We start from the raw sequence: 23,736 nt of genomic DNA on the forward strand, positions 1-23,736 counted from the left end.
TTACAAGATCTGTGGTATGCTGTCGATTAACATTGACAATGGACTCTCCTTGTTCTGTGAAAACACATCAAAAAATTTACACACCTATAATTGGTCTTTAGGGCAAACATTCAGGTGTAAAAGAAGAAATGTGAATCTAATTTTTCCTAAGCATGAATTTAGTAAAAAAACAAAAAAAAAACAGCTACGTGAGCTGTAAAATGATTAAATCACTCTTTCTGAGGAGTAACTGCTTTTCTAGGTGGAAGATTTTCTGGTTACATGCTACCGATGTAAAGGTCCGATCATACCAGTGAAATTTCTGTGAAATTCTACGAGCACAAAAAGATCCATTGTCATTAGTGTAGTAATGCATGAAGCACCGCTCACATACAATTCTATTTTAAACCAAGCCGATTTCTGTTGGTCAATGCTGCAAACCCGTTGGGAAATCTGCAAGAGGAACTTTTTTCACTCTATTGCACAATTCTTTGTAGCATGGATTACTATTGAAATGACTGGATTTTGCCCATAGAAATTTGCCAAACAACAGTAAATGTGACCACACCTTAATGCATTCATTTCCATGCAATGGAAGTCTATGGGCTGTTCCAGCAGGTTTAAAGGAGAAATGTTAGGACTGGTTTCACAGGCAGGGTTTAGATTAAGCCAGAATTAAGCCTATTTATTTAAGATAAACAAATAGGAAGTTTAAGTAGCTTTTATGAACATGTCTTAAAAAATAAAAATAAAAACATTAATGGGGTGTATCTTGAGACAAAACAATGGCACTGACATATTAAGTGCAAGTTAAAACTGCTGAAATTTATATATTTCTCCTTTTTGTACAAAAGCTTGCTAGATGAGCTGTAAAATGATTTTTAAAAAAAACTTTTAAAGAGGGACTAGGTTTCCAGGTGGATGAATTTGTTTATGCTCTATAGATACAATTCCTATGGTTAGAATCTGCTCCATGTAAACATTGCTTTATGCGTAGCTACTTCATGTCTTTTCACACAAAAACCAAGTGAGAGCAATTTGAAATTCCTTTTCAGCTAGTCATGACATGATTTGAAAGATTAGATATAACTTTGCTAAGACTGGCTTGGTAAAAATCACACCCGCCCCTGCGCCCCATGCTAAAACATGTACATGCTACAGCTATACTATCAAAACACTGTGACAGTTTTTAGTGCCGCTACAAATCTATTAATTTATAAGGTAATTGGCTGTATTATAGAACTTAAGTTGTATTTAGGCCAGAACATCCCAGTTTAAATGCTCAAATTGTCCTATGCAACATTATACATCTACATGTACCATACTAAGCCGCTTAATCTAACATTATACACATTGTGTTAGAAAATGGAGCCCATGAACTGTTATGTAATGCTGAGTAAGTATCACACACACACACAAAAGCAAACACACTCAGGCTCACCAATTGCAGCATGTCATAGATTGACTCTGAGGAGCGTTTGGAGCTCCTGTATCTCCACAGAACAGACATTCTGCCCCTCAAAGTTCACAGAAGTCACAGCAGGGCGACCCGTAATAAACAGAGGAAGCGCCTCCACCTCCAGCTTATCTTTGCGTGCAAAACGTGTCACTACCAGACCATGAGAGCGAGAACAGAGCTTTTCCGACCAGAAACAGACACAGCGAACGTCTTCTCCACTACCAACTCTACAAGCCACGATAGCTTCCCTGTCCAACACAGCCTCCTCCCTCCTTTCCTAGAATTTCTCCCTACGTCTCTGCTTGTCTGAGCTGGTTTCTAGCCGGATGGATGGAATGGGGATCTGACAGCTGTGGTGGTACAGTAAACACACAGAGAGAGGGAGAGAACGAGAGGGAGAGAGAGAGAAAATAATAATAATCTTGTCGGCAACAGGATGAAGATGACAGAAGGGGAGGGGGACACTGGGACACAACAAGCATCACATCATAACACAGCTGGGAAAAGCACAGCTTTCTCAGGTGAAAACGTCAACATGCCGAGAACAAAGAGGACAGGTGTGACACAATGTTTGTCTTTATGGTGAAAGCATAGAAAAGAACAACCATAGCCAGAGATGGGTTTGCCAGAACTGTGGTGCAGCAGTTAGTGAACAGGTTCTTGATATGTTGATCTCAGGTGTTCATGCAAGTGATACAGGTTCAAACCGGCTTGAAACATGTTCTACACTAAAATCCTCCCCTTTTTCCTTAGACGTTTCCTGTCATTCTTTACTGGGTGTATATAACATTTTAAATACACATACACACTAGAAATGAAAAAATATATATATATATAGACACTACAGGGCTGTTGAACGCTTGAATCTGATTGGGTAACGAACGTTCTGGTGTGCAATTATTACGCACAGCTAAAGTAGTTCCAGGCAGTTCTAGACCGCATTACAGTTCCATATCACCTCGCCAAATGACTTTAAATATTTTAAAGCTCCTTACAGCCTACAACAGCAAAAGAACCGAAACCCACAACGACACTGACCAGGCAAATAAATATAGTATACAAATAAAGTTTCCATGTTTTTTGCCACTAAATTACGTTTTATTATGTACGGATTTATTATGTCTTTCTCCCGCTCTCTTTCCCACTCAAACACACATCCATACAGTACGGACACACACTGTTGTCAGTGCTGCTGCTGCTGCTTTGACGATTTTATGAGTAAAATAGTTCAACAACTTAAAAGCTACATTAATTTCTTACAAGTAAGGTAATAATGGCCCTGATCTTGGAGCAGATAAACTTACAGCTTTGCTATTAGTAGAGACGCTGCTGCCGAACACTGCTGAGAGACGCACTCAGATAATTCACATATACGCTTAATCTCTCTCTCTCGCTCGCTCTGCTTTCAATGGCTTAAGTCTCCATTACTAGCTCTAAAATGACGTTTTGGAATTGACAATGGAGGCTTGGGGTTAGATGCGTAAGAAATTAGTCCTACACACAAGTGTTTTTAAGAACAAAAACCTGAAAAACGTCTTGAAATACTTGATCTGAACAATGTTTTGAGGTATGGTAATAATTGACTTTAGGCCGTTGAATTGTACCATATATAATACACATATATAAATTTCAATAAAACAATTCTAAATCATAACTGGAGCTCAAACGAGGTCTAATGTTTCCCCTAGTTCATCTATATATAGGAAAAAGGCTTGAAAAATGTTACAACAAAAACAACTAAACCCAAATTGGAAAACATGGGTACTGTTAAATGACAATCAAACCTCCACCCATTCAGCCAGCGCTTCATCACGAGTTCCAACCTGCATGCTTTATTAGAAGAGCTAATGTCTATCTTTCAGGGAAAGTTAGCAGACCCACAGTCACACACACACTTGTCAGGAGCCTTTATTGGCTTGTTAACTCATCTTATCAATGCATAGACTCATAGAAGTCAGGAAGAGGAATGTTTCCTTCTCTGGAAAGCAGAGAAATGCCCTTATCAGGCTCTGAAATAGACTTCACAGCACCACAAATTAAATGTTCAATGTCTTGAAGGAGCTTTCACTTTCCAAAACTGTGTGTAGAATTATATCCATGGTTATCTAAACATCACTGCATTTTAATTGTAACCTTTAAATGTAAAAGCAAACATTTCAGACTTGTTTACCATGCATGCTACAAAAGCTCATGAGCTCAAATATGAAAGTACAGCTCTGCTTTAATGGCAGAACAGTATTGGTTTGCATGCCCAAGTCAAGAAACACCTCCGCTTATCCAGTTTCTCTCTCTTTCTCTCACAACTCACCTTACACACAAGCTTAACGGCTTTGCAGCACCTCAGAGCATTTATGACTGGCAAAACATGCAAATCCATAAATTTCACAGGAGATTTCATGGGATGCAGGTTGTAACAAGCATAAAGCTCCACATCATGTGCATCCTCAAACCAATCACGATTAAAAGAATCCTGCAGTACAAACCTCCTCTCCTTCTCACATACAAACACACACACACATAGCTAAGCCATGCTGATGTGAAAAGTCAATATTTAGACAGTTAACAGCCCAAATCCACGAACATGCATTCGTATTTCTCTCCAGAGTGATAACTCGAGGGCAGAACTGCTCGGCTGGCTGAACTTGCACTGTAGATAAGTCTAGAGACTGGCAGGGGAAGAACTTTTTTGGGTTTAGCAGGATGTTGAACCACCCTCTGTGAGATACATGCAATCATTATCGAGCTTGGAAAAATAATGAAGTCCTCCTGTCCTTTGTCTTCTAGGTTGTCTGTTTCCTGCGGCGGGTTTCTCCATAATTTATCAGCGTTAAGCGATTCGAATCGATGTGCATAATCAAGCAATTAGAATGCAGAGCTAATTAAAGGAGATGTCCCCCTCTCTTTCACTCCTCGTCTCAAAGCGAGAAAAGAAAACATAAGTGACGTGAGATAATAACGATAACCGGCCGTGTGATTAATATGGGAAGAGAGAGAATGAGAGAAAATGAAGCTCATAAATTATGCCCAGCTGAATCAGCTTCTCTCTGCCTGTCTTTCTGTCAAAACCACACACAAATACAGAACAATAGACAGTACAGTGTAAGAGAAAGCTTTCAGTTGTGCTTTTAAGAACTCAAAAACTGAATAGACAAGAGAAAATTTGTAAAATTGGTCAAATTAATGTCTGAATAGAGATCTAATTCGGTTTTCCTTATATCCTTTTTGTTGGTTTAAAGGGATAGTTCACTCAAAAATGAAAATTGTCTCATCACTTACTCAACCTCGTGTTGTTCTAAACCTGTATGGGTTTCTCTGTTCTGTTGAACACAAAAGAAGATATTTTGAAGAATGTCGGTAACCAAACAGTTGATGGACCCCATTGACTTCCATAGTATTTTTTTCCCCACTATGGAAGTCAATGGGGTCCATCAACTGTTTGGTTACCGACATTCTTCAAAATATCTTCTTTTGTGTTCAACAGAACAGAGAAACCCATACAGGTTTAGAACAACACGAGGTTGAGTAAGTGATGACACAATTTTCATTTTTGAGTGAACTATCCCTTTAAGGAACACACACCTATCATTATCAGGATATTCCATAGGCGTAAATGACATTTTCTTGCCCCTAAACCTACTCATCATAGAAAACTTTCTGGATTTTTAAGTTTTTAATAAATCGTTTAGTAGGTTTATTTGGAATTTTAATTAAAATGACATCGGCATGACCTCATTATGTAAGGGGCGTGGAATTTTGTTCAGGAATCTGACTATACTAGTTGCACGGTATCGGTTTAAAGAAGTGAATTAAGAGTAGCTTGATTCGTAACTGTCAAAATTGTCAGTTACCAGCACAAAACTCATATCCTACTAACTCATTCAACAACATGACACTTGGGTGGGACAGAGGGGAACGGGACAGGACAAACACACGCTCTGACAGAATGTGGTGTTGCTGTGGGTGAATTATTAGGGCTAAATGTGTTCCTGCAACAGATGGTGTGCTGGAGAACAGGCCAAAGAGACTGTGGCCGGCTGGCAGTGTCGGTGTGACAGACAAGGACACAGAGAGCAGGAGAGAGAGAGAGAGAGAGAGAGAGAGAGAGAGAGAGAGAGAGAGAGAGAGAGAGAGAGAGAGAGAGAGAGAGAGAGAGAGAGAGAGAGAGAGAGAGAGAGAGAGAGAGAGAGAGAGAGAGAGAGAGAGAGAGAGAGAGAGAGAGAGAGAAAAGAATTAAAGAAAAAGAGGCCAGACATCAGGTTAGTTAACAGAGAAAAACAATCACACTGACCTACAGAGCGAACACAGAGGGAAAAATAAGAAAGTTTGCACCGTCATGAGAGACGAATCAATCCTGAGACAGACTTTATAACATTTACACTGAGAAAAACATTGCAGTGTGAGGTGGAAGTTGCAAAGTGTGTGTTTTTGTATACAGTGGAGTCCAAACCTCTGAGAACACATGGAAAATCTGGGACTCAAAATTTAATTTAACCCTGGAAATAAAAGCAAAAGAAAGGTGATATACAACGATTTAGAAATATTTAAGATTCTGGACTATTTCTAGATCACTAATTAAGCTAATTTGTGACTTTGATCATGTGACTCTTCATACAAACGGTCAGTTATTCGTCCATTGAAGAACAAGATGCTCTTTGGGTCATTTTCAGATCACATGATCATCAGGTTTTACACAAACTTGAGTTCATGCAGCTCGAGTGCTAATGTTATTAAATAAAAAGATGGACAAACCAAATCATGTTCATTTTTCAGTTCACTCAAATTGTTCTGCTGATAAAATTATTTGTGATTATGTAATAATATAAAACTACATACTACTATATATCTATATCTTTATCTATATCTATTATATCTATATCTATAATATCTATATCTATATCTATATCTATTATATCTATTATATCTATAATATCTATATCTATTATATCTATATCTATTATATCTATATCTATTATATCTATATCTATTATATCTATATCTATTATATCTATATCTATTATATCTATATCTATTATATCTATATAGATATAATAGATATACATGGATATATATGGATGCGCTTTTTTGGGCTTCAAAATCTCAGTTGCTATTTACTCCCATTATAAAGATTGGAAGAGCCAAGATATTTAATATAACTCGGTTTGTGTTTGGCTGAAAGAAGAAAGTCATATACACCCAGGATGGCTTGAGGGTGAGTCAATTATGGGATAATTTTCATTTTAGGGTGAACAAACCCTGTAGAAATGCAGCTTTACAGTCTGTGAAAAGGGTCACAATCATTAGTGGATCACAGACTTTTGTATATTTGAGTACAAGTATGTGTTGACAAGTTTTATCCATCCTTGTGTAAGTGGTTGCACCGTCATCTCTGATCTTGACCTCAATCAAGTGGACTATGTCATCACTAACACTCAGTGTGAGAGTATGAGTGTGTGTACGTGTGAAGATCCGCAAGGCAAGACAACCTGTCTTCCCATCTGCTGCAGTCTCTGAAATCAAAGGTCACTTAGATCACATGACACAAAGCTCTTAACCAGCCATCTGAATTCAGTCATCCTCTGACCCCAGATGACACCCATCATATCAGAAAATAGAGTTTGTATTTAGCCACCCCAAATAACAGCAGATGCCGCAGAACGTAAATACATAATGACCCAGACACAAAAAAACTGGGGTGACATGCTCTCTGAATCAAAACCAAAAGCTCAATCTAGTGCAACACAGCCAGCCAGACAGTTGTATGTTTGAGTAGAGATTTTTTGATGAATCTTCATGGCAGGTGGTCTCTAACCTTGTGTGCTGAGTCTACTTCATCCTCCAGGCTGTCGGCGGGGCTCTCAGCCATTAGGTTTACCCTGTCCTCCACCGTGTCATCAGGGCTGTGCAGAACCAAGCCAAGACCTTCATCTAGGATGTCCTCTAGGGGGAGCAATGAACACAGACAGGGACTGGGTGAGCAAAAAGACCTGGGATGGACAACTCTGGCCCTCTCACTTTTCAACCCTGATCAGACTCATCTGCCTGTAGCTTTCCAGCAATCCTGAAGACCTTGATTAGCTCGTACAGGTGTGTTTGATTAGGACTGGAGCTAAACTGCAGGAAAGTGGATCTCGAGGGCCAGAGTTGAAAACCCCTGAACAAGACTGTACCATGCCACAGGTTAAGCTTTCTTTTTTTTTTTTATTAACACTTATTCACTTTTAAAAATCCAGCAAGGAAACATTAAACGTGACAGTAAAGACACTTACAAAAGATTTCTAAATAAATACTGTTTTTCTAAACGTTCTATTCATCAAAGTATCCCAACAAACATAATCAAGGTTTCAACAAAACTATTAAGCAGCACAACTGTTTCCAACATTGACAAGAAGAAAACCTTTCTTGAGCACCAAATCAGCACATTAGAATGATTTCTGGAGGATCATGTGACACTGAAGCAGGGTTATTATTGTTAACTAAAACCATAAAAACATTTTCATTACTTGAAATGAACTGAAACTTTTTTTATTCCAGCTGGTTGCCAAAGCAACATCTCATTTGTTTAGTTAAGTTGAAGTAAAACAACTAAAGCTTAAAAACTACATAGACATATTTAAAATATATAAAAATGACAAAAACAACAAAATGACAAAAACATTAAAATAGGAAATGAGAAAATTAAACCTAATTCAAAATATTAACAAAAACTGTATATCAATGATACTAAAATAATACTGAAGACTGAAATACTGAAAGTTCAGCTTTGCCATCACAGGAATAAGTTACATTTTAAAATGTATTAAAATAGAAAAGTTACTTTAAATTTTAAACAATATTTCACAGTAGTACTAATTAACTATTTTAATTAAATAAATGCGGTCTTTAATCTTACATACCACAAACTTTTAAATGGTAACGTATCTCTAGTAGTACTGTATGTTGATGTACGGTCAAATTCTAGTGCTGATTTTTATGATTTCAGAATGACTTAAGGTGGAGTAATGCCTCATCGACTATCTGTACCAAATTAAATTGATGATGGCAAGAAAATATGGAAATTATGAAAAAAATAAGACGGTGGTGAAGAGGTTTACCCTGACTCTGGGAAAAGATGTCAGTGCAGAGGTCCTGCGCCCCGTCCGATCGGCGGGGAGGCAGCAGGCACAGCTGGTGTGGATCGGTAGCGGGCAGCGTGCTGACAGTCAGGGTGAGACAGGGCAGAGAAAACGCAGCCTGCATGTCTGCCAGCTCCAAAACGCTCGCCGGCTTACTGTTCAATTTCAGGATCTCATCACCTGCTCGCAGACCTGAGCACACACAATGTTTTACAAAAATTAAATCAACTTTGTAACCCCTCAAAATTGTTACATCACTCAAACACAGAAGCAGACAAAAATATTCAAGAATTCCTCTTAAAACATTAAAAAAGTTCTTGTTTTCTTACAGAGGTGCAAAACTATATGCTGTCAGAGGTTAATTATTAATGCAAAAAGTTAATTATTCATATAACCATGTTAGAGAATGATTACATCCTTATTATTCAAGTAGATTTGCTGTGTATGTTGTACAAAACAGGATGAGAACAAAGGGGGAAACCGTGTCTGCTCCTCCCCCTTCCTTAATTATCAATTACCAATACATCAGCTGCTCAATTAGCCTCAAATAGCTCAGTTAACACTCTTTAGGTAGGATTGCCACTTTAATTGATTGTTGACGTCCATGCCCAGCCTCCCAACTCTTGCTAGAGCTGAATTTCCCTCTCTGTGTCTGAGCTTTTATGAATGCTGTATGGATTTACACACATGCATGCATGCACACACTGCCTGAAGTGTGACCCAGTTTTACATGAAGCAAAATGTCAGCTGTAATAAAGGTTTTTCACTGGATGGCTCGGCTCTGCCCCAGGCAATGGAGTGATGATGAATGTTGGGGTGATGTCATCAACAAGCGCCCCCAGTGCTGTGCGTCCAAAATGTCCTGAATTTGAGTATTACCTCCAGCAAGTTTGTCTGTGCGTATTTCACACACATGCACGCACACACACACACGCTCCATTCAGTTTGGATAGCACATGGTACTGATGAGCCAATATCTTTGTTGGGGCATATTCTTCCCAAAAAGAGGGAATTGCTTTCCACACTAGACACTGTCCACTTGGATTTGCATCCATCTGCCTTACTATTCATCCAGACAAGCATTTTCTTGTACACTACCACTTTTGCAAGGCCTTCTGGGTAGAATTACTAACGATACTGAAACAAAACCCTGCAGACATTATTTATTTATTTTAAACCAGCCTTATATCTAGCTTGCTTGTCTAAGCTTAGGTTTTGGGCAATTTTCAGCAAAACCAGCTGAAAACCTAATGGGTCAGTATGGATGACTATCTTAAACAAGCTAAGGCCAGCATTAAGCTGTTTTAAATGGGTTTTTGCAGCAGGAAAAGTTCATGCGCGTTGTATACTGTGCATTCAGTCACACAGGTTTAATTCTTGGGGGTTTAGCACAAATCCCTGACCCTTAGTATGAGCAATAATAATAGCGATGCTTATCTTAGAAAGCGCCACTAATTAAAATACTCTGACGCTCAATAACTGGACTTCCTGGAACAGAGAGTATCTGAACCCGTTCTGAAGGTTGCTCTTAATGAGCGCACTCGCTTGGCACAGATATCACTGGCAGTGTGTAATGGTTTTAATTTAACTTAGTAATCCTGTGCTCATGTGAAAGCTTTTTAAATGATTTTCCTCCAGTCCAGTGGAGATTTGGGTCAGTCATCTCAATTCAGACTCCTCCATATTCCCCATGCTAATTTCTCAGCAGTTTTACAGACTACTGCAAGTGAGGCATTTACAGTGGGGAGGACGGCATAAGGTTTTGATTTGGACCTGGAACAGCTGCCAAAAAGAGGCAGTAAGATAATCTAGGAACTGTTTTCATGATTAAGCATCCCATAAACAAAAGAGAAATGCATTGCAAAACTAGATTCTAATCTCTTTGAAGTAAATTCTTATTTTTAGCAATCACACTATGCTTTTCATTCTGTCGCAGAATGACTGTTGTGGGTCTAGTTTCAAAGTATCTTCCCCAACACTGTATATGGCTTGGCTATAATGAAGAACAGCTATCTGATGAGTTCCGTCACACACCTTTGGCGAATGCCAGACCTCCGGCTTTCACATCAGTGATATGAAGCTGCTGGCCTCCATCCTCCTCTACTACTGCCACTGAGAAACCTGGAGAAGATAGAACGAGAGATGCATAACTGAAAAAGGAACAAACAACAGGAATAAAAACAGAAATAAAATAAACAGCATTGTTACCGTAGCCTATGGCACAGGACTCATCTCTGTCAAACTGGATGACTTTGTTTGTCTTGGCACAAATTTCAATTTCTTTGAACAGCTGAACAAAGGAAAAGAGAGAGAAAGAGTCATATTGCACTTTTAGGATGTACAGTTCATTTACAGTATGACAGCAGAAAGAGCTCATAAACATCATGGAAAATGTCTTAGTCTGCTGAAATTCATGGCGTAGATGCGCTAAATAAAAATCAGCCCATTCTCAAGAGAGCCTGAGACAAAACTGAGGCTTTGATCATTTCAGGGAGAATAAAAGTAAGAGAGAATCAAGTCTCTACAGAGAGAAAGTGAAAAGATGAGAGGAGACATGGAAAACACAAAGATTATCTGTCATCTTAGAAGAGCAACCATGAAAAAAAAGAGCAAAGTAAATTAGCTTTTGAGGTTGCAGTGGTGGTTTTCCCCAGACTCCACACACACACACACACACACACACACACACACACACACACACACACACACACACACACACACACACACACACACACACACACACACACACACACACACACACACACACACACACACACACACACACACACACACACACACACACACACACACACACACACACACACACACACAGGGATAGAAGAACTATTCTGAGTGCATTATGCAGTACATGCATCTTCTACATAATTCATAACATATGCAGCAGCCTCAAGGCTGTCGGAGAGTTTAGACTCGCTTTAACCTACATCGCAGTCGGAACTTTAAAACTTTATACTATCTGCGGCATATTGAAGATCCCGTCACAGTCTAATAAATTCCCCCCACGCTGAGTCTGTGACCGCTAAGCGCTCTTAGCTGTCCAGGAAACGCTGTGGCCGCTGACAGGCTCTCTTCGTTGGACTCACCAGGTCACAGAGGTCCTCCTCAGGCTTGGGTACATACAATTGCAATTGACTCTCGACAAGGAACTTCAACCGTATATAGTGCTTGGAAAGATCCAGTCTGTGAGCCTGTGAAGTGAAAAAACAAGTTTGAATGGTTGTAATCACTTTCTTATTAGTATTTGTGTCTTTACACACTAAAAATAAAAATTGTTTAAAAATTAACCTTGTTAGACTAAGTAGTTGGCAAATTATGCATTGTGTTTATAGAGCACTGGCTGCAAGGATTGCGCATTAATGATCCCTTAAATGGCAGCTCACTGTGGTCTGTATGATCACTCAGCAGGAAAGATGGGGGATGGATAACATGGCTCAAGCCCTCAAGAGACATATGAGGTTATGAGCTTCATTCAGACCCCTGTGCCTTTCATATAAAAGTACTGAAGTCAATGACCTCATCAAAAAAAAAAAATTCTTTGTCCCATTGGACCAGACAGGACATGAACTTGCTGCTGTTTATCAGTTCTTAACATGCTATCATAGTCAAAGTCTTAAGTTTGAGGAGAACCAGGAATTATTATATATAGTAAATTATAATATACTACATTATATTATATTAACACTAAATATAAATATATAATAAAAACATAAACTGTATGAGACTGTACATTATCCCACTTACTACATGGTTACTAAACAAAGTGAAAAAGGTCATGAAATATTGTTTTATTTAAATATATATTAAGAAAGAAGAAGAAAGTGAAGACTGTGAGATGACATGACATATTTGACTACAGAATGCTGCAACTGACCAATTAGAATAAGGTATTCTAGAGAGCTGTATAAAAAGAAAGATTAACAAATGAGGAAGTCTGAATAAATATAGAGAAACTATTTACATTCAGCAATAAAAGTCAGCATTTAATCTGTGCTGTTACTTACGACCATCTTAAAATGCTTTAAAAAATTGTCCATGACAGAGGATGTAAACTTTATGTTCTCCAATGTGAATTGGTTAATATTTTATTTCAGGGCTTGACAGAAAACCATTTCTGGGATTTAGTGCAGCCACTTAATCGCAGGATAATTTATTTATATTTCTTTATGTTTCATGCTACTCTGCTTCAGACCATCTAAAGAGATGCATGTAGATGACCAATAAATTTAAATACTGGACAGAGTAACTGTAGTGTGATTGCTTCACTGGCATTCAAGTTTGAATAAGACGTGGTGTGTTATTTACATAAATGCTTAAAGACATTACGAGAAGTGTGGATAAGAGCATTCTAGAACACTCTGTGGTGACAGAGGCTGAGAACAGACAAGGAAAGAGGCAGAGAGCTACTACAGCAGAATGATAACAGGAAGATAACCGCAAGAAGAAATAACTCACTGACACTTTAGCAGTTTGCCTTGGGAAATGGAAAGTTCTAGCACTTTCTCAACAACTCCAGAATCAAAGGAGGGGTGGGCAAGTTTTGTGTTTTCAGGAAATGTGTTACATGAGATGTTAGCCATGGATGAATCATAATATTACTCTGCTTTGATGATATTGAAGTGTGTTTTAGGTATTCAATTTCCTCTTCATTGTTGCAGATGGGCTGCAAGATGACTGTATGGTCAAACTGTGATCTTGTTTGTGAAAGAACCAAATGGCACAGCTGACATATCTGTAGCTAATGTGTGCTAACACCTCACGACAAAAGATGACAAGCAGGACAACAAAATCAATTATGTGTGAACTACTTTTTCAATAATCAAATATAATATTTCTGAGGCAACGTTCAAGTGGGTGTGGTTATATATGCTAATCTTGTCACAATAATGTAGGCTGATGCAACATTGAAACTTGCTGTTCAACATGAAACTATGAGAGGAATTATGTTAGAAGAAAGCATGGTTAAAATAGGTAAGGATGCAGCATCCAGTTACCTGCCTCGGGGAACTTCAGTTTGACAGGATTCAAGGTAATCTATTTGATTTGAAAAGTTCTGTTTGCGAGTACACATGACATTTACCTTGCACAGTGTCTCCAGGGCCTCCATGGCCGTCTCCCCCGGTTGTATGATAGCCAACACAGGTCGATCGTCAGGTAAAGAGACCCAGGATGGCGTGAGGTAGTCGGGCACCCAAACTTCACTGTCCGTCTTGTGTTGGGGGAGGCTTTTCACCGAACCCTCTTTGTCCTTCTGCTAAAACAATTGAAAAAAGAAATTGTTTTTGAATGTGCTTAATGTCAACTTGAAATGGTTTTCACAACCCATTTAACGTATATAATGTGATGTATTTCAAAGCGAAGAAATTTAGGGACATACTGCTATGCAAACTACCAATACCATCAATTATTTTATTTTTTAAATAATAACCAAGCTGACAGTAGATATCATATCTATATATATTTTATATTTCAATATACTATATTTTATGGCCTATTTTGCTTTACTGATACCGATATGACTGCAGAAATATTGTGCAATCCTGAAAAAAGTAGGACAGAACTTGATTTCAACCACACTGGAATTATTTTTTATTTTTTACTATTTCATGGCCTGTTTTACTTATCGGACCGATACCGATATGACTGCCGATATATTGTCCAATCCTAAAATGAAGGATGTAACTTGATTTCATCCATCGGGAATTGCTTGGATTGATTGGTTAACATTAACCAATAGCCAACACATCTTAAATGATGTCACTCAAAAGGAAAAATCGGCTATGATGAAGATTTTTTTCTTTTCTTTTTACTGATAATTTGTGCACAACAACACCACAAACGTGCATTAAGAAAGTAAACAGCGTCAATTTCATGTTGCTGAATACTAAAATGCATTAGAACGGTGATTACCACAAGACAATGTCACAAAACCTCAGAATGCAGATTTACTGAGGTGTCAGTTTCCAGGTTATATTTGCACAAATCGGGCTTATCACATTTAAGCAGGGCTGTCTGGATCGATGCAGCAGACAATGTGATGATATCTAATCTGATACTAATTAACTTGGCATCCAAGCACAGCAATGTGCAAGGCAAGCCCAGTGCAATACTCAGCGCCTCTGTCTGACAACGGCGCTGTTAGACGTCTGGCGGGTGATCGATGGGCTGACGTGTACCGGCTGGGAAGTGCATTGTGGGTCTTTCGGGGGCTCTTGGGTCTGTCAGCGGGTCTGGCCTGCTGTCAGTGACGGCATGCTGCCTGGCTCAGATAGCTTATCCCACACTATCGGGTGACAGCCTAGCACCCTCCCCTTCCCCTCAACAATCTGCCCACAGAGTAGCTGCGATGGTGGTCCCACATCATGGAGAGACAGCAAGCCCACACATGGTGAAGGAGAGCGGGAAATGGGTCAGAGGGACTTAAACACACTCACAAACTGGCAGACACATGCAGACAATACATTAAACACTCCAACATTCTGTCACTCATTCAACTCACACACACGCACTCCCCCCCCCCCAAAACACCCGCCATCTGCCTCCTCTCCTGGCTGTTAATGGACGTGCCGGGTGGGAGAGGAGCCTGGGCCTCCCGCCGCTCCTCTCCGAGGGCCTGCAGCCCAGCTTGGGTGACTTAACTCTCTCTCTAGCTCTTTCCAGTTCCCATTGGGAGATCCACACAGCATTAACATCTCGGTTCTTATGCGTTCTGCCTTTGACAGTATTCTCTTTGAGAGTTTTAATTATGTAAAGCATGCTGAGAACTATTAGCGTCGTCCTCACCAGTGTCTCCTTTCCAGTGTCCTCAAACATGTGCTCGAGATTCCTCTTAACCGGCTCTTCCCCGTCTACGAACACCTTAGGTTGAGACAAAACAACTAGTTGAGACGAATTTGGAGTTTTATCTGCGAAATAGCATGTTAAGGATGTTTCAAGGGAGGATAAGATCATGAACATTAAGTTGGGTCCCACCATAAATGTGTGAGATGATTTTAAGGTATTTCAATGTACTTATACCACATACAAACTTACAATCGCAAATTGTAACATGTAAAATGTGCCATAAACAGACTGTAGCAGATGTCTAGCAGATGTGAACCTGGTTAATGCTGGGTCTGCCTTTGGTTTTCTTTTTTGAGGTAGTGTCCAGACCCCATAGAGAGGAGAAACGGCTCTTCCGTTTACTGGAGGAACGAGACAAGGCTTGGGTACGTTTCCGAATTCCCCCATCCGTCCTCGCTGCCACCTGTGCAACACAAACATGCACACAGGCAATAAACATCTAAGAGAGTATCAAGCACATGTGATGGTAGTTTAAAAAAAATTTGCATTTGTTACTATGGATTAAATATTTAAAGGAGAAGATCACCCAAAAAAGAATGGGAATGTATGGGAAAATGCAGCATAAACATTGTTCAAAATGTCTCCTTTTGTGTAAATAAGTATTATTATTTTTTTGTGGACTAGTCCTTTAAATGTTTCACCAATCCCATGATTAGTGAGATCTACAATTAGTATCAAACATTTAAACAACACACAAAAGTTTTATTTATAGGAAATAACTCATGATGGTTGCTCACACCAAGAACAATAACTATACAGTTTTAATAATCAGTCTAATTCTACTAGAATAGCAACGTCCACCACACTTATAATGATAACGACACAAAGGACAATATTGGTGTAATAATTTTCAGAAATGTTTAAAAACATTGACAGCCAGTCAGAATCCACCCAACTTTACAGAGCTCGAGCGGCAGACAGCACAACTGCAGTTTCATGCTTGTAATAAACAGAATGTTAATGTCTGTTGGTGTGGATGCTAGTTATAGTTATTTTTATAATTATCATTCTTGTTGTGAACAGGCCTTTACTCTGCCTAGATGTTTAAGCCTTCATTGATTTCAAACAGCCTCAGTGACACTGTGAGAAAATATCAGGAAAGAGAGGGGAAAAAAAACATCCCTTTGCCTTTAGGCTTCAAATAAAGATCAGTGATGGGAAAAAATCTGACACCATGACTCATTTCAGAAGCAGTACACACATAAACTGCCATGGTGTGGAGATGTCCTGTTCACACACCCCGAAACGAAACCACACTGACATTTCTGGGATAATAAACGTTAGTGCCACAGAAGCCATAAAGGATTTCCTCAGTAATCAGTCTGTATGGAGGATTTCCCATAAGCATAAAACCTTGGTAGTTTAGGTGACATCTGCAGTACAGTGTCTAAAGACAAAACCCTGTGGCTTGCAGAAGAAACAAGAAAGTAAATTGTATAAAGACATTTAAGGTTTAAGCCAGTGATTAGAATGATGCTTTAAAAAAACATGCTTTTAAGGGGAAAAAACAGAAAAAACTTCTCCCTTTTTCATTATTTAAAAAGTCAATGATTTTCTGTCAATTTTGGTGTCATTTACAAGGAACTCAATGAGTTACGCAACAAAATGGGAGTTGCTTTACACCACACTGTGACGCCTGAGGTGAGGCGGTCATACAGCTGCATGTTACGCCATTCTGTACGTTCTCTGCTGAACCACAGGAATGACAAAAACATGATGATGACAGCATGTTTTGTTATGCAGTTTCTGTTAGGATTTAGGCCAAGAACAGGCTGGCAGGCAGCTCAGAGCTCACTGTGCTCTTGTGGAGTGGATTAAAATGAAGAGGATGTTAACTAAACGTGTGAATGAGAAAAGATGTGTGTGAAACAGAGACAAAGAGAGAATTATGCACTGATACTGAGTGTGTTTTGGTGTTTTGAGCATGGAGGTTTGTATATATGTGTGTATTTCATACCAGGGCATGAAAGGATGATACTGAAAAAATGCCAAGACGACCCATGGACAGTTTGGTGGGGCGGGAAGCAACAGCAAGTAGGCGTTTTGGATTTGGAAGCTCGCCGCCCTGCAGGCTGGACAGGTAACAGCGATACCGGAACATGTCCATATGAAACTGCTCCAAATTCTGCTCCCAGAGGAATATCTGAACAAAAGGAAAGAAAGATTTAATTTTTTAAAACTTTATTAGTACTTTAAAATGCCCTGCACTTTCTATTTTCTGCATTTGCACACTGATGAGTGCCCTTAAGCTGCTGACTATTAGAGTGTGGGCAGTGTTTTAATAGAGTTTTGTTTACTGGAGGAGGATGCTGGGATAAATCATTAGTCAGCAGGCCTCCTCCAAGCCAGCATGACCTGAGTCTATTCAGAGACCATGGAGGAGTATGCCCACCTCCACACCAACAGACAAGTACATCACACACACAAATAAATGAATAGACACACATTTACACACTCATCTTTTATGTAAGTAGAATCAAATCACATGTCAGTCAGAGATTAGTTTAGAAGGCACATAAAAATAAAAATAAAACATACTCGCACAAATATACAGTAGCATCACAAAAACACCAAATCTTTGTGTGCTAGTTAATAAAGTAAACCCGCATTAAACGATAATTTCTGCAGAGTGTGTGAATAGGTAAAGGTTAATAGGTTATTGCCCAGTTTCACAGACAAGGCTTAAAGGTGCAGTAAGTGATTTCTGAGAAACACTGTTGATACTTGAAATCCCCAAAACAAACACGTCCCTACTCAAAAGGATCACACCCCTATATTGATAGCTCCGCCCCCAAAATCACAAACACGCTATGCAGCACAGGCACCTCCCTCCTCATGAGTGGACACGCCCCTTACTGCTGATTGGCTACAAGTGTGCTTTGGTGCTCAGTCCGATCCACTTTTTACAGCGTTTCTCAGAAATCACTTGCTGTACCTTTAAGTTTAGTCCCAGACTAAAATGCATGTTTGAGCTGTTTTAACTGAAAGCATCGTGCATTGACATATCTTAAAAAATGTCAGTGCCATTGTTTTGTCTCAAGATGCACACCAGTAATGTATTTTCTAAGGCATGGTTATAAAAGCTACTTAAATGTCCTATTTTAACCAAGGCCTACTCCTGGTTTAATCTAAGCCCTGTCTGTGAAACCAAGGGTAAGAGTCTTAAGGTGAAGCTTTAATTTTATTTAATGTTTAAACATTTTTATTAACTGGCTAAACCAATGGCATGAGTTTGAAAATATCTCTTTGTCCAACCATTGGCAAATACCAAAACCTAATCCTAGAAATTTGCATATGTGGCCTGTGCATACCTGCTCCAGGATAGTCTTCCTCTTCTTTCCATCAGTGACGGCAGAGAGCTGCATTTCACCCATCTTCTTCATTTTCTCATCCATGTCGATCTTCTGTTCAAGCTTCTTGATCTCAGAACGCAGCAATCGTACCGTGTCCTCGCGGTGGTGCTGACGGGCGACGACAGCGGCGCAGGCTGAGTGGATGGCGGTTATCCAGTTTTCCAGCTCTGTTTGACCTGATGTCTAAAATGAAGTAGATCAGACCATTACATCCTCACTATAGGATGCCCACTGGCATTTTGGCTACAATGGGTTTCTAAAAATTGGCACTCCAGATTTATAAGGTTATACATCACTATTGACATCATCATTTTATCACCATAGCAACAACGAGATACTTTCAGCACTAAAAAAATTATATTAAAGGGACACTTCACCGATTAGCATTAAGCTTTGTATCAGTAGAAACCCGGTAGTATTTTCGAAAGACTGTGCTTCCCCCCCTCATGTCCCTCTGAGAAGAGAGATTTCTGTATTGTGTGTCTGGAAAAAAACCTCAGATGACGCAAAAAGCGTAATTTTGTGTCATCTGAGGCTTTTTTGGCCAGAGGCTAGAGACTACAGCCAGTAGTAGGAGCTAGTTCCGCATGTTTTCAACCCGCCCATAGGTGGTGGGATCTCACGATAAAACGTAGTAGCCAAGTTGTATCATTTCTTTCGATACTGCCCTGTGTAACCGAGCATGACTTGGGAGTGGCCTCGTAGGGCAGCGAAGCAAGTGCATTCTGGGAGTTGTTGTCTTTCATCCACATGAGCCAAAAATACATTTTCTGGCTTTTGTCAGTCTAGAAGGCACCAACTTCTAAAATAATTTCACATTTCTACTACATAAATGACCCAATTTAAATACACATTCATCTTTCCAGCGGTGAAATATCCCTTTAATAACTAAATGACAGTCACATAGATTTGACTGTCAAGCCTGACTACTTAACCTTTCAGAATGTCACATGGTAAGTAGGATGCTGTCACCTGTCACAGAATAAAATGCCACCGAGACCCACAGAAATTTAGAAATATCATTCAGCAGTTTTGAATGAAACAGTGGACCATGTGTATTGAAGTCGGACAATTCTATATCAACTGGATCAAGGTCGTCATAAATGCATGGACAGAAACCTCGCCATGGGTTTCAAATGCTACCCTGAAAAATTCAAGATTTTAAGAGTAACTGGAATCACATTTATATTAGTCTTTTGAGATTTTTCCAGACTTACCTGGAAGAGAAAGGCGTCTCCCAGTGCATTGCTCAGACAAAACACGAAGTCTTTCTTGGGATGTTCTGGTACAGCCTGGACAATGCTGTTCTCCACCCAGACTGCATGTTTGTGGATGCTGTTGTGGTCAATCCCTGAACGCCCATCCGTTTCGTAGAAAAACAGAGTGCATCCTGGGAGAATAAGTTGAGAAGGAAGATCAGAAAATATGTAACTGGAAATGTAATACAAGTTTCAGGATCTTGATTCTTCTACATGAAGCAGAACTGGGGTGATTATTTGCTCCCCACAATTGTCATAAGAAGATGAACAGCTGTGTAAAGGATGTTGTCGGTGATTATTATATTTGAAGCGTATGGGACGAGCTGCATTAGATTTAATAGATGGCAAAAGGTTTGTAGAAAACTCTTTAGATAACTTGATTATGGTTCTGACACAAATGAAGACCAGAAATGTCTAGTATACTATTTTGTGTTTCTTTACAATAGCAACTGCTGAAAGAAACGTCTCTGAGCATTAAATTAGACTGTTATTGGTATACACATCAAACAGCAAGAATCAAAAGCTCAGAGTTAGAAAATAAATGTATTAGGGTCTGGTGTAATAAGCCCGATGTGAAATAGCATGTGCATGATATTTAATAACTGAAGCAGGGTCAACGAGTTTAAAAACAAAAGATCAAGTAGAACGATTTGTACTGTGGGACAGAATACCCAGTGAAGTGCGCTCTGTTGTATACTGTACATTTAATCAAATGCAGGTGTAAAATGCACAGTATACACACAATAAACTGCAGAAATATTAAGAGCAATATGCTATTCTAAACATAGCTTGTATCTCACCTTTGAGTGACACCCAGTACTGCTTCCACTTCCTTTTTGCTGCTGACTCCACCCTCTTATTCTTTTTGTGCACTAAGAAGTTCTTCACAGCCAGTATGCCGGCCTTCCGCACAGTGCCCTGCACCGTGCTAAGTAGAATGTCTGAGGGGTAAACGGAGCTTAGCGTTCCACTGCTCCTTTCATCGCTGGCAGCCGAACTGGCTTCCTCGAGGCATTCCCGCGTCTGTCTGGAGTTCAAGTCCAGCTCGTGACGGAAGTTCTCGTACACGCCTTGATCTCCACCAGCTTGACGTTCACGGTCTCCTCCACCTCCGCTGCTACTGCCACTGTCGCTTCCCGCGAAGATGCTTCCGCTAGCAGTGGAGTAGACGGAGAAGGACGCAGACATAGCCTTGCAACGGCGCGAGGAGTGCTCGACCTCAGCTGCACCACCGTCAATACCACTGTCTCCATACTCGCTGCCCTCACAAGCTGTGATATCCTACACACACAGACCAGGTTAATGCAGATAAAAGATGACACTCCCTCTACAGTGACAGCACTTCATATGGGACATCCTCTAAACAACAATTCCTTCTCAGAACTCCTTCACCCCAAATAATAGTTTGACAATTCAGAATATTTTTAATGGAAACTAACTTCCATTGAGCTGATGAACGGCTCTTCTTTCTTTCCTATTTTGACAGACACAAAGGAAGAGACTAATCTGTACTTGTTCTCAACTTGTTTACCAGTGCATGAAAGAGGAACAGAAAGAGGAAGACATTCTAAGGAGAAGGGGCAGCTTCCCTTTGCCAACACAGAAACACTGCAGTTCCTCACAGGTAGATTATGGGAAATTATATGTTTCAAAAACACTTTTGTCCAAAGTAGCTGCCACAGGTTTGAACATGAAAGTTGTGTTTGAAGTGTCCCCTGAGACCTTTCAAAATTGGAAGCTCTTTGACAAGCAAAGACAGTTCAGATCACATCAAATATGAAAGTCAAAATCAGAATTTGATTTTAAAGATCCTGGAGTGTTTTTATCTTTAACATTTTGACTAGACCTAAAAGTTAAATAAAAAATGTCCTCAGAGAAACCAATAAGCTCTTTAACCAGTTCTTGGTTGTTGCACTTTGGCAACAAGGTTCTAAATAAATGGACGACACTATTTGGCAGGTTTGGAAGTATGCAAAGTGCACATGATTCATACCAGTCTTTATTTTGAGAGGATGTGAAAAACCATTTGTCAGAGGAATAACTTACATGTGTTGTTTGCGCACGCCGTCCCTGCATACGTGAGCAGATGGTAGCCTTATGATTGGACAGTCCTTCAGACAGGCAGTGAGAACGACGACAAGGAAGAGTGTACGCTCCATATCCGTTCCCTTCCTCCTCCGCAGGAGACAAGATCTCGCCGTTCATTCCGCCTCCCTCCGTCCTCTCGGGATTGTGACCATTATAGAGATGGTGGGAGCCACGAAGAGGTATCCTCTGTGTGCAAAGTTCATCTAAAGAGTTGGCTCTCTCTCCTGAGTGAGACTCGAGAGTCTGTGGGCTGGAGGTGCGACGCCGTCCTCCACAGTTGGCAAAGCTTTTGTCCTCATCCTCATTTGTCCCTATAATCTCCTCTGTGCTTGTCAGATGCTCTTGGCTTAGATCCGACAGGGAGAACTCCATGGAATCCTCTCTCCACATGTCTGCAGATTTGGAGCGCTTCTTCTTGAAGCTGCCACCTTCCCGAGGACCGTCTCTGGTCCTCTGCAGGTATGTGTCCTCACCTGTGAAAAGTCCATCATCATCATCACAACCGTCTGCCACCACTGTGTCCATCTCAACTCCGTCTTCGGAGCCAGGCGTGATGGTGGGATCCGCCAAGTTGTCGTGGAAGGACATCGGCCGCAAGTTCATGGCCATCCGGTCCACCCAAATGGTGCCCCCATAGCCCTCCAAAGCATCTGTCTCATTGAAGGATTCCAGGCCATTTTCACTTAAGGACTGTGGGATGGAAGGGGTGCTGCTAGATTTTGTGCTGGTCTCAGAGTTGCGGTGTTCAGCCTTGCTGGTTGAGGCATGACGCGATCGTCGAGACTGCTTGTTAGAGATGCGAAGTGATCGGGTCATGTGCTTTCGTGAGAGGTGGCCCTGCCCCTCACTGTAGTAGGCGTGGCCTCCATTTTGGCTCTCCACATTTCCCATGGTTTAACGTCTGTGAAAGACACAACATGGGTTAGATATAGGACGTCGCTACTTACGGATGAAGTTAAGACCCACCAAACACTAGCAAGATGTCTGTATATGCCTGTGTGACATTTCAAAGATAGGACTGACCAGCAAACATCACATTCTTCTTAAGATGCTATCTAGAGACCATGAAAGAGTCACTCTAGCTCTAAAGCAGCATAACTGCTAGATCCAACTCTTATGTAAAGAATTATTACAGTGCAGAAAGAGAAAGCAACAGAATGAAAGAGGATGTACCTACAGAACAGAAATTCAGTCTCTAAATAACATCTCTAAAAGTGAGAGCTATGATCGGAGTCTAACACCAGAAATATCTCTGACGCACACAAAGACACAAGAGAGTGAGCGAAGGAGTGGGATGTGAAACCTCTCAACCCCCCGTGTTGAGAATATCATTGAAATGTTTTAAATTACCTCCATTAGAGAGTTCACACTATGTGTTTCTCAGTTATAACCTCTTGAAATTGAAAACCGTTCAATTAGGGCAAAATTCAGATAAATTAGTTCTAAGAAAGAAAAGGGAATTAGTTATAAGAATCCATTTTGTACCGTTTAAGGATTTTTTTATGGAATCACTTTGGTATATAAAAAATAACTGTAGGAGACTAATCATGAGAGATATTTATTCTGTTCAAAAACGTATAGAAGCAGCATTTTAAGGCATCATAGACACACTCCAAACATGAAGG

The 23,736-nt window shown here is 40.0% G+C and overlaps 1 protein-coding gene across 2 annotated transcripts in view; it reads right to left on the reverse strand.

Moving 5' to 3' along the window:
- Positions 1–23,736, reverse strand: part of tiam1a (TIAM Rac1 associated GEF 1a) — a 52,357-nt gene that overhangs the window by 8,902 nt on the left and 19,719 nt on the right. Inside the window, exons 3-15 of one of the 2 annotated variants that reach the window (XM_082157426.1) lie at positions 22,070–23,012; positions 20,824–21,304; positions 19,982–20,154; positions 18,723–18,947; positions 17,369–17,554; positions 15,668–15,814; positions 15,352–15,426; positions 13,649–13,819; positions 11,655–11,759; positions 10,759–10,840; positions 10,585–10,671; positions 8,530–8,742; positions 7,248–7,375 (exon numbers count right to left, since the gene is read on the reverse strand). In XM_082157426.1, coding sequence (XP_082013552.1) covers positions 7,248–7,375; positions 8,530–8,742; positions 10,585–10,671; positions 10,759–10,840; positions 11,655–11,759; positions 13,649–13,819; positions 15,352–15,426; positions 15,668–15,814; positions 17,369–17,554; positions 18,723–18,947; positions 19,982–20,154; positions 20,824–21,304; positions 22,070–23,002 — 3,006 coding nt within the window. In that variant the 5' untranslated portion in view covers positions 23,003–23,012. Of the gene's footprint in view, positions 1–7,247; positions 7,376–8,529; positions 8,743–10,584; positions 10,672–10,758; positions 10,841–11,654; positions 11,760–13,648; positions 13,823–15,351; positions 15,427–15,667; positions 15,815–17,368; positions 17,555–18,722; positions 18,948–19,981; positions 20,155–20,823; positions 21,305–22,069; positions 23,013–23,736 lie in introns of both variants that reach the window. The other variant, XM_082157425.1, reaches the window with a different exon arrangement.

This window comes from Leuciscus leuciscus (genome assembly GCF_965113295.1).
Source record: "Leuciscus leuciscus genome assembly, chromosome: 24".
NCBI classification, from domain to species: Eukaryota; Metazoa; Chordata; class Actinopteri; order Cypriniformes; family Leuciscidae; genus Leuciscus; species Leuciscus leuciscus.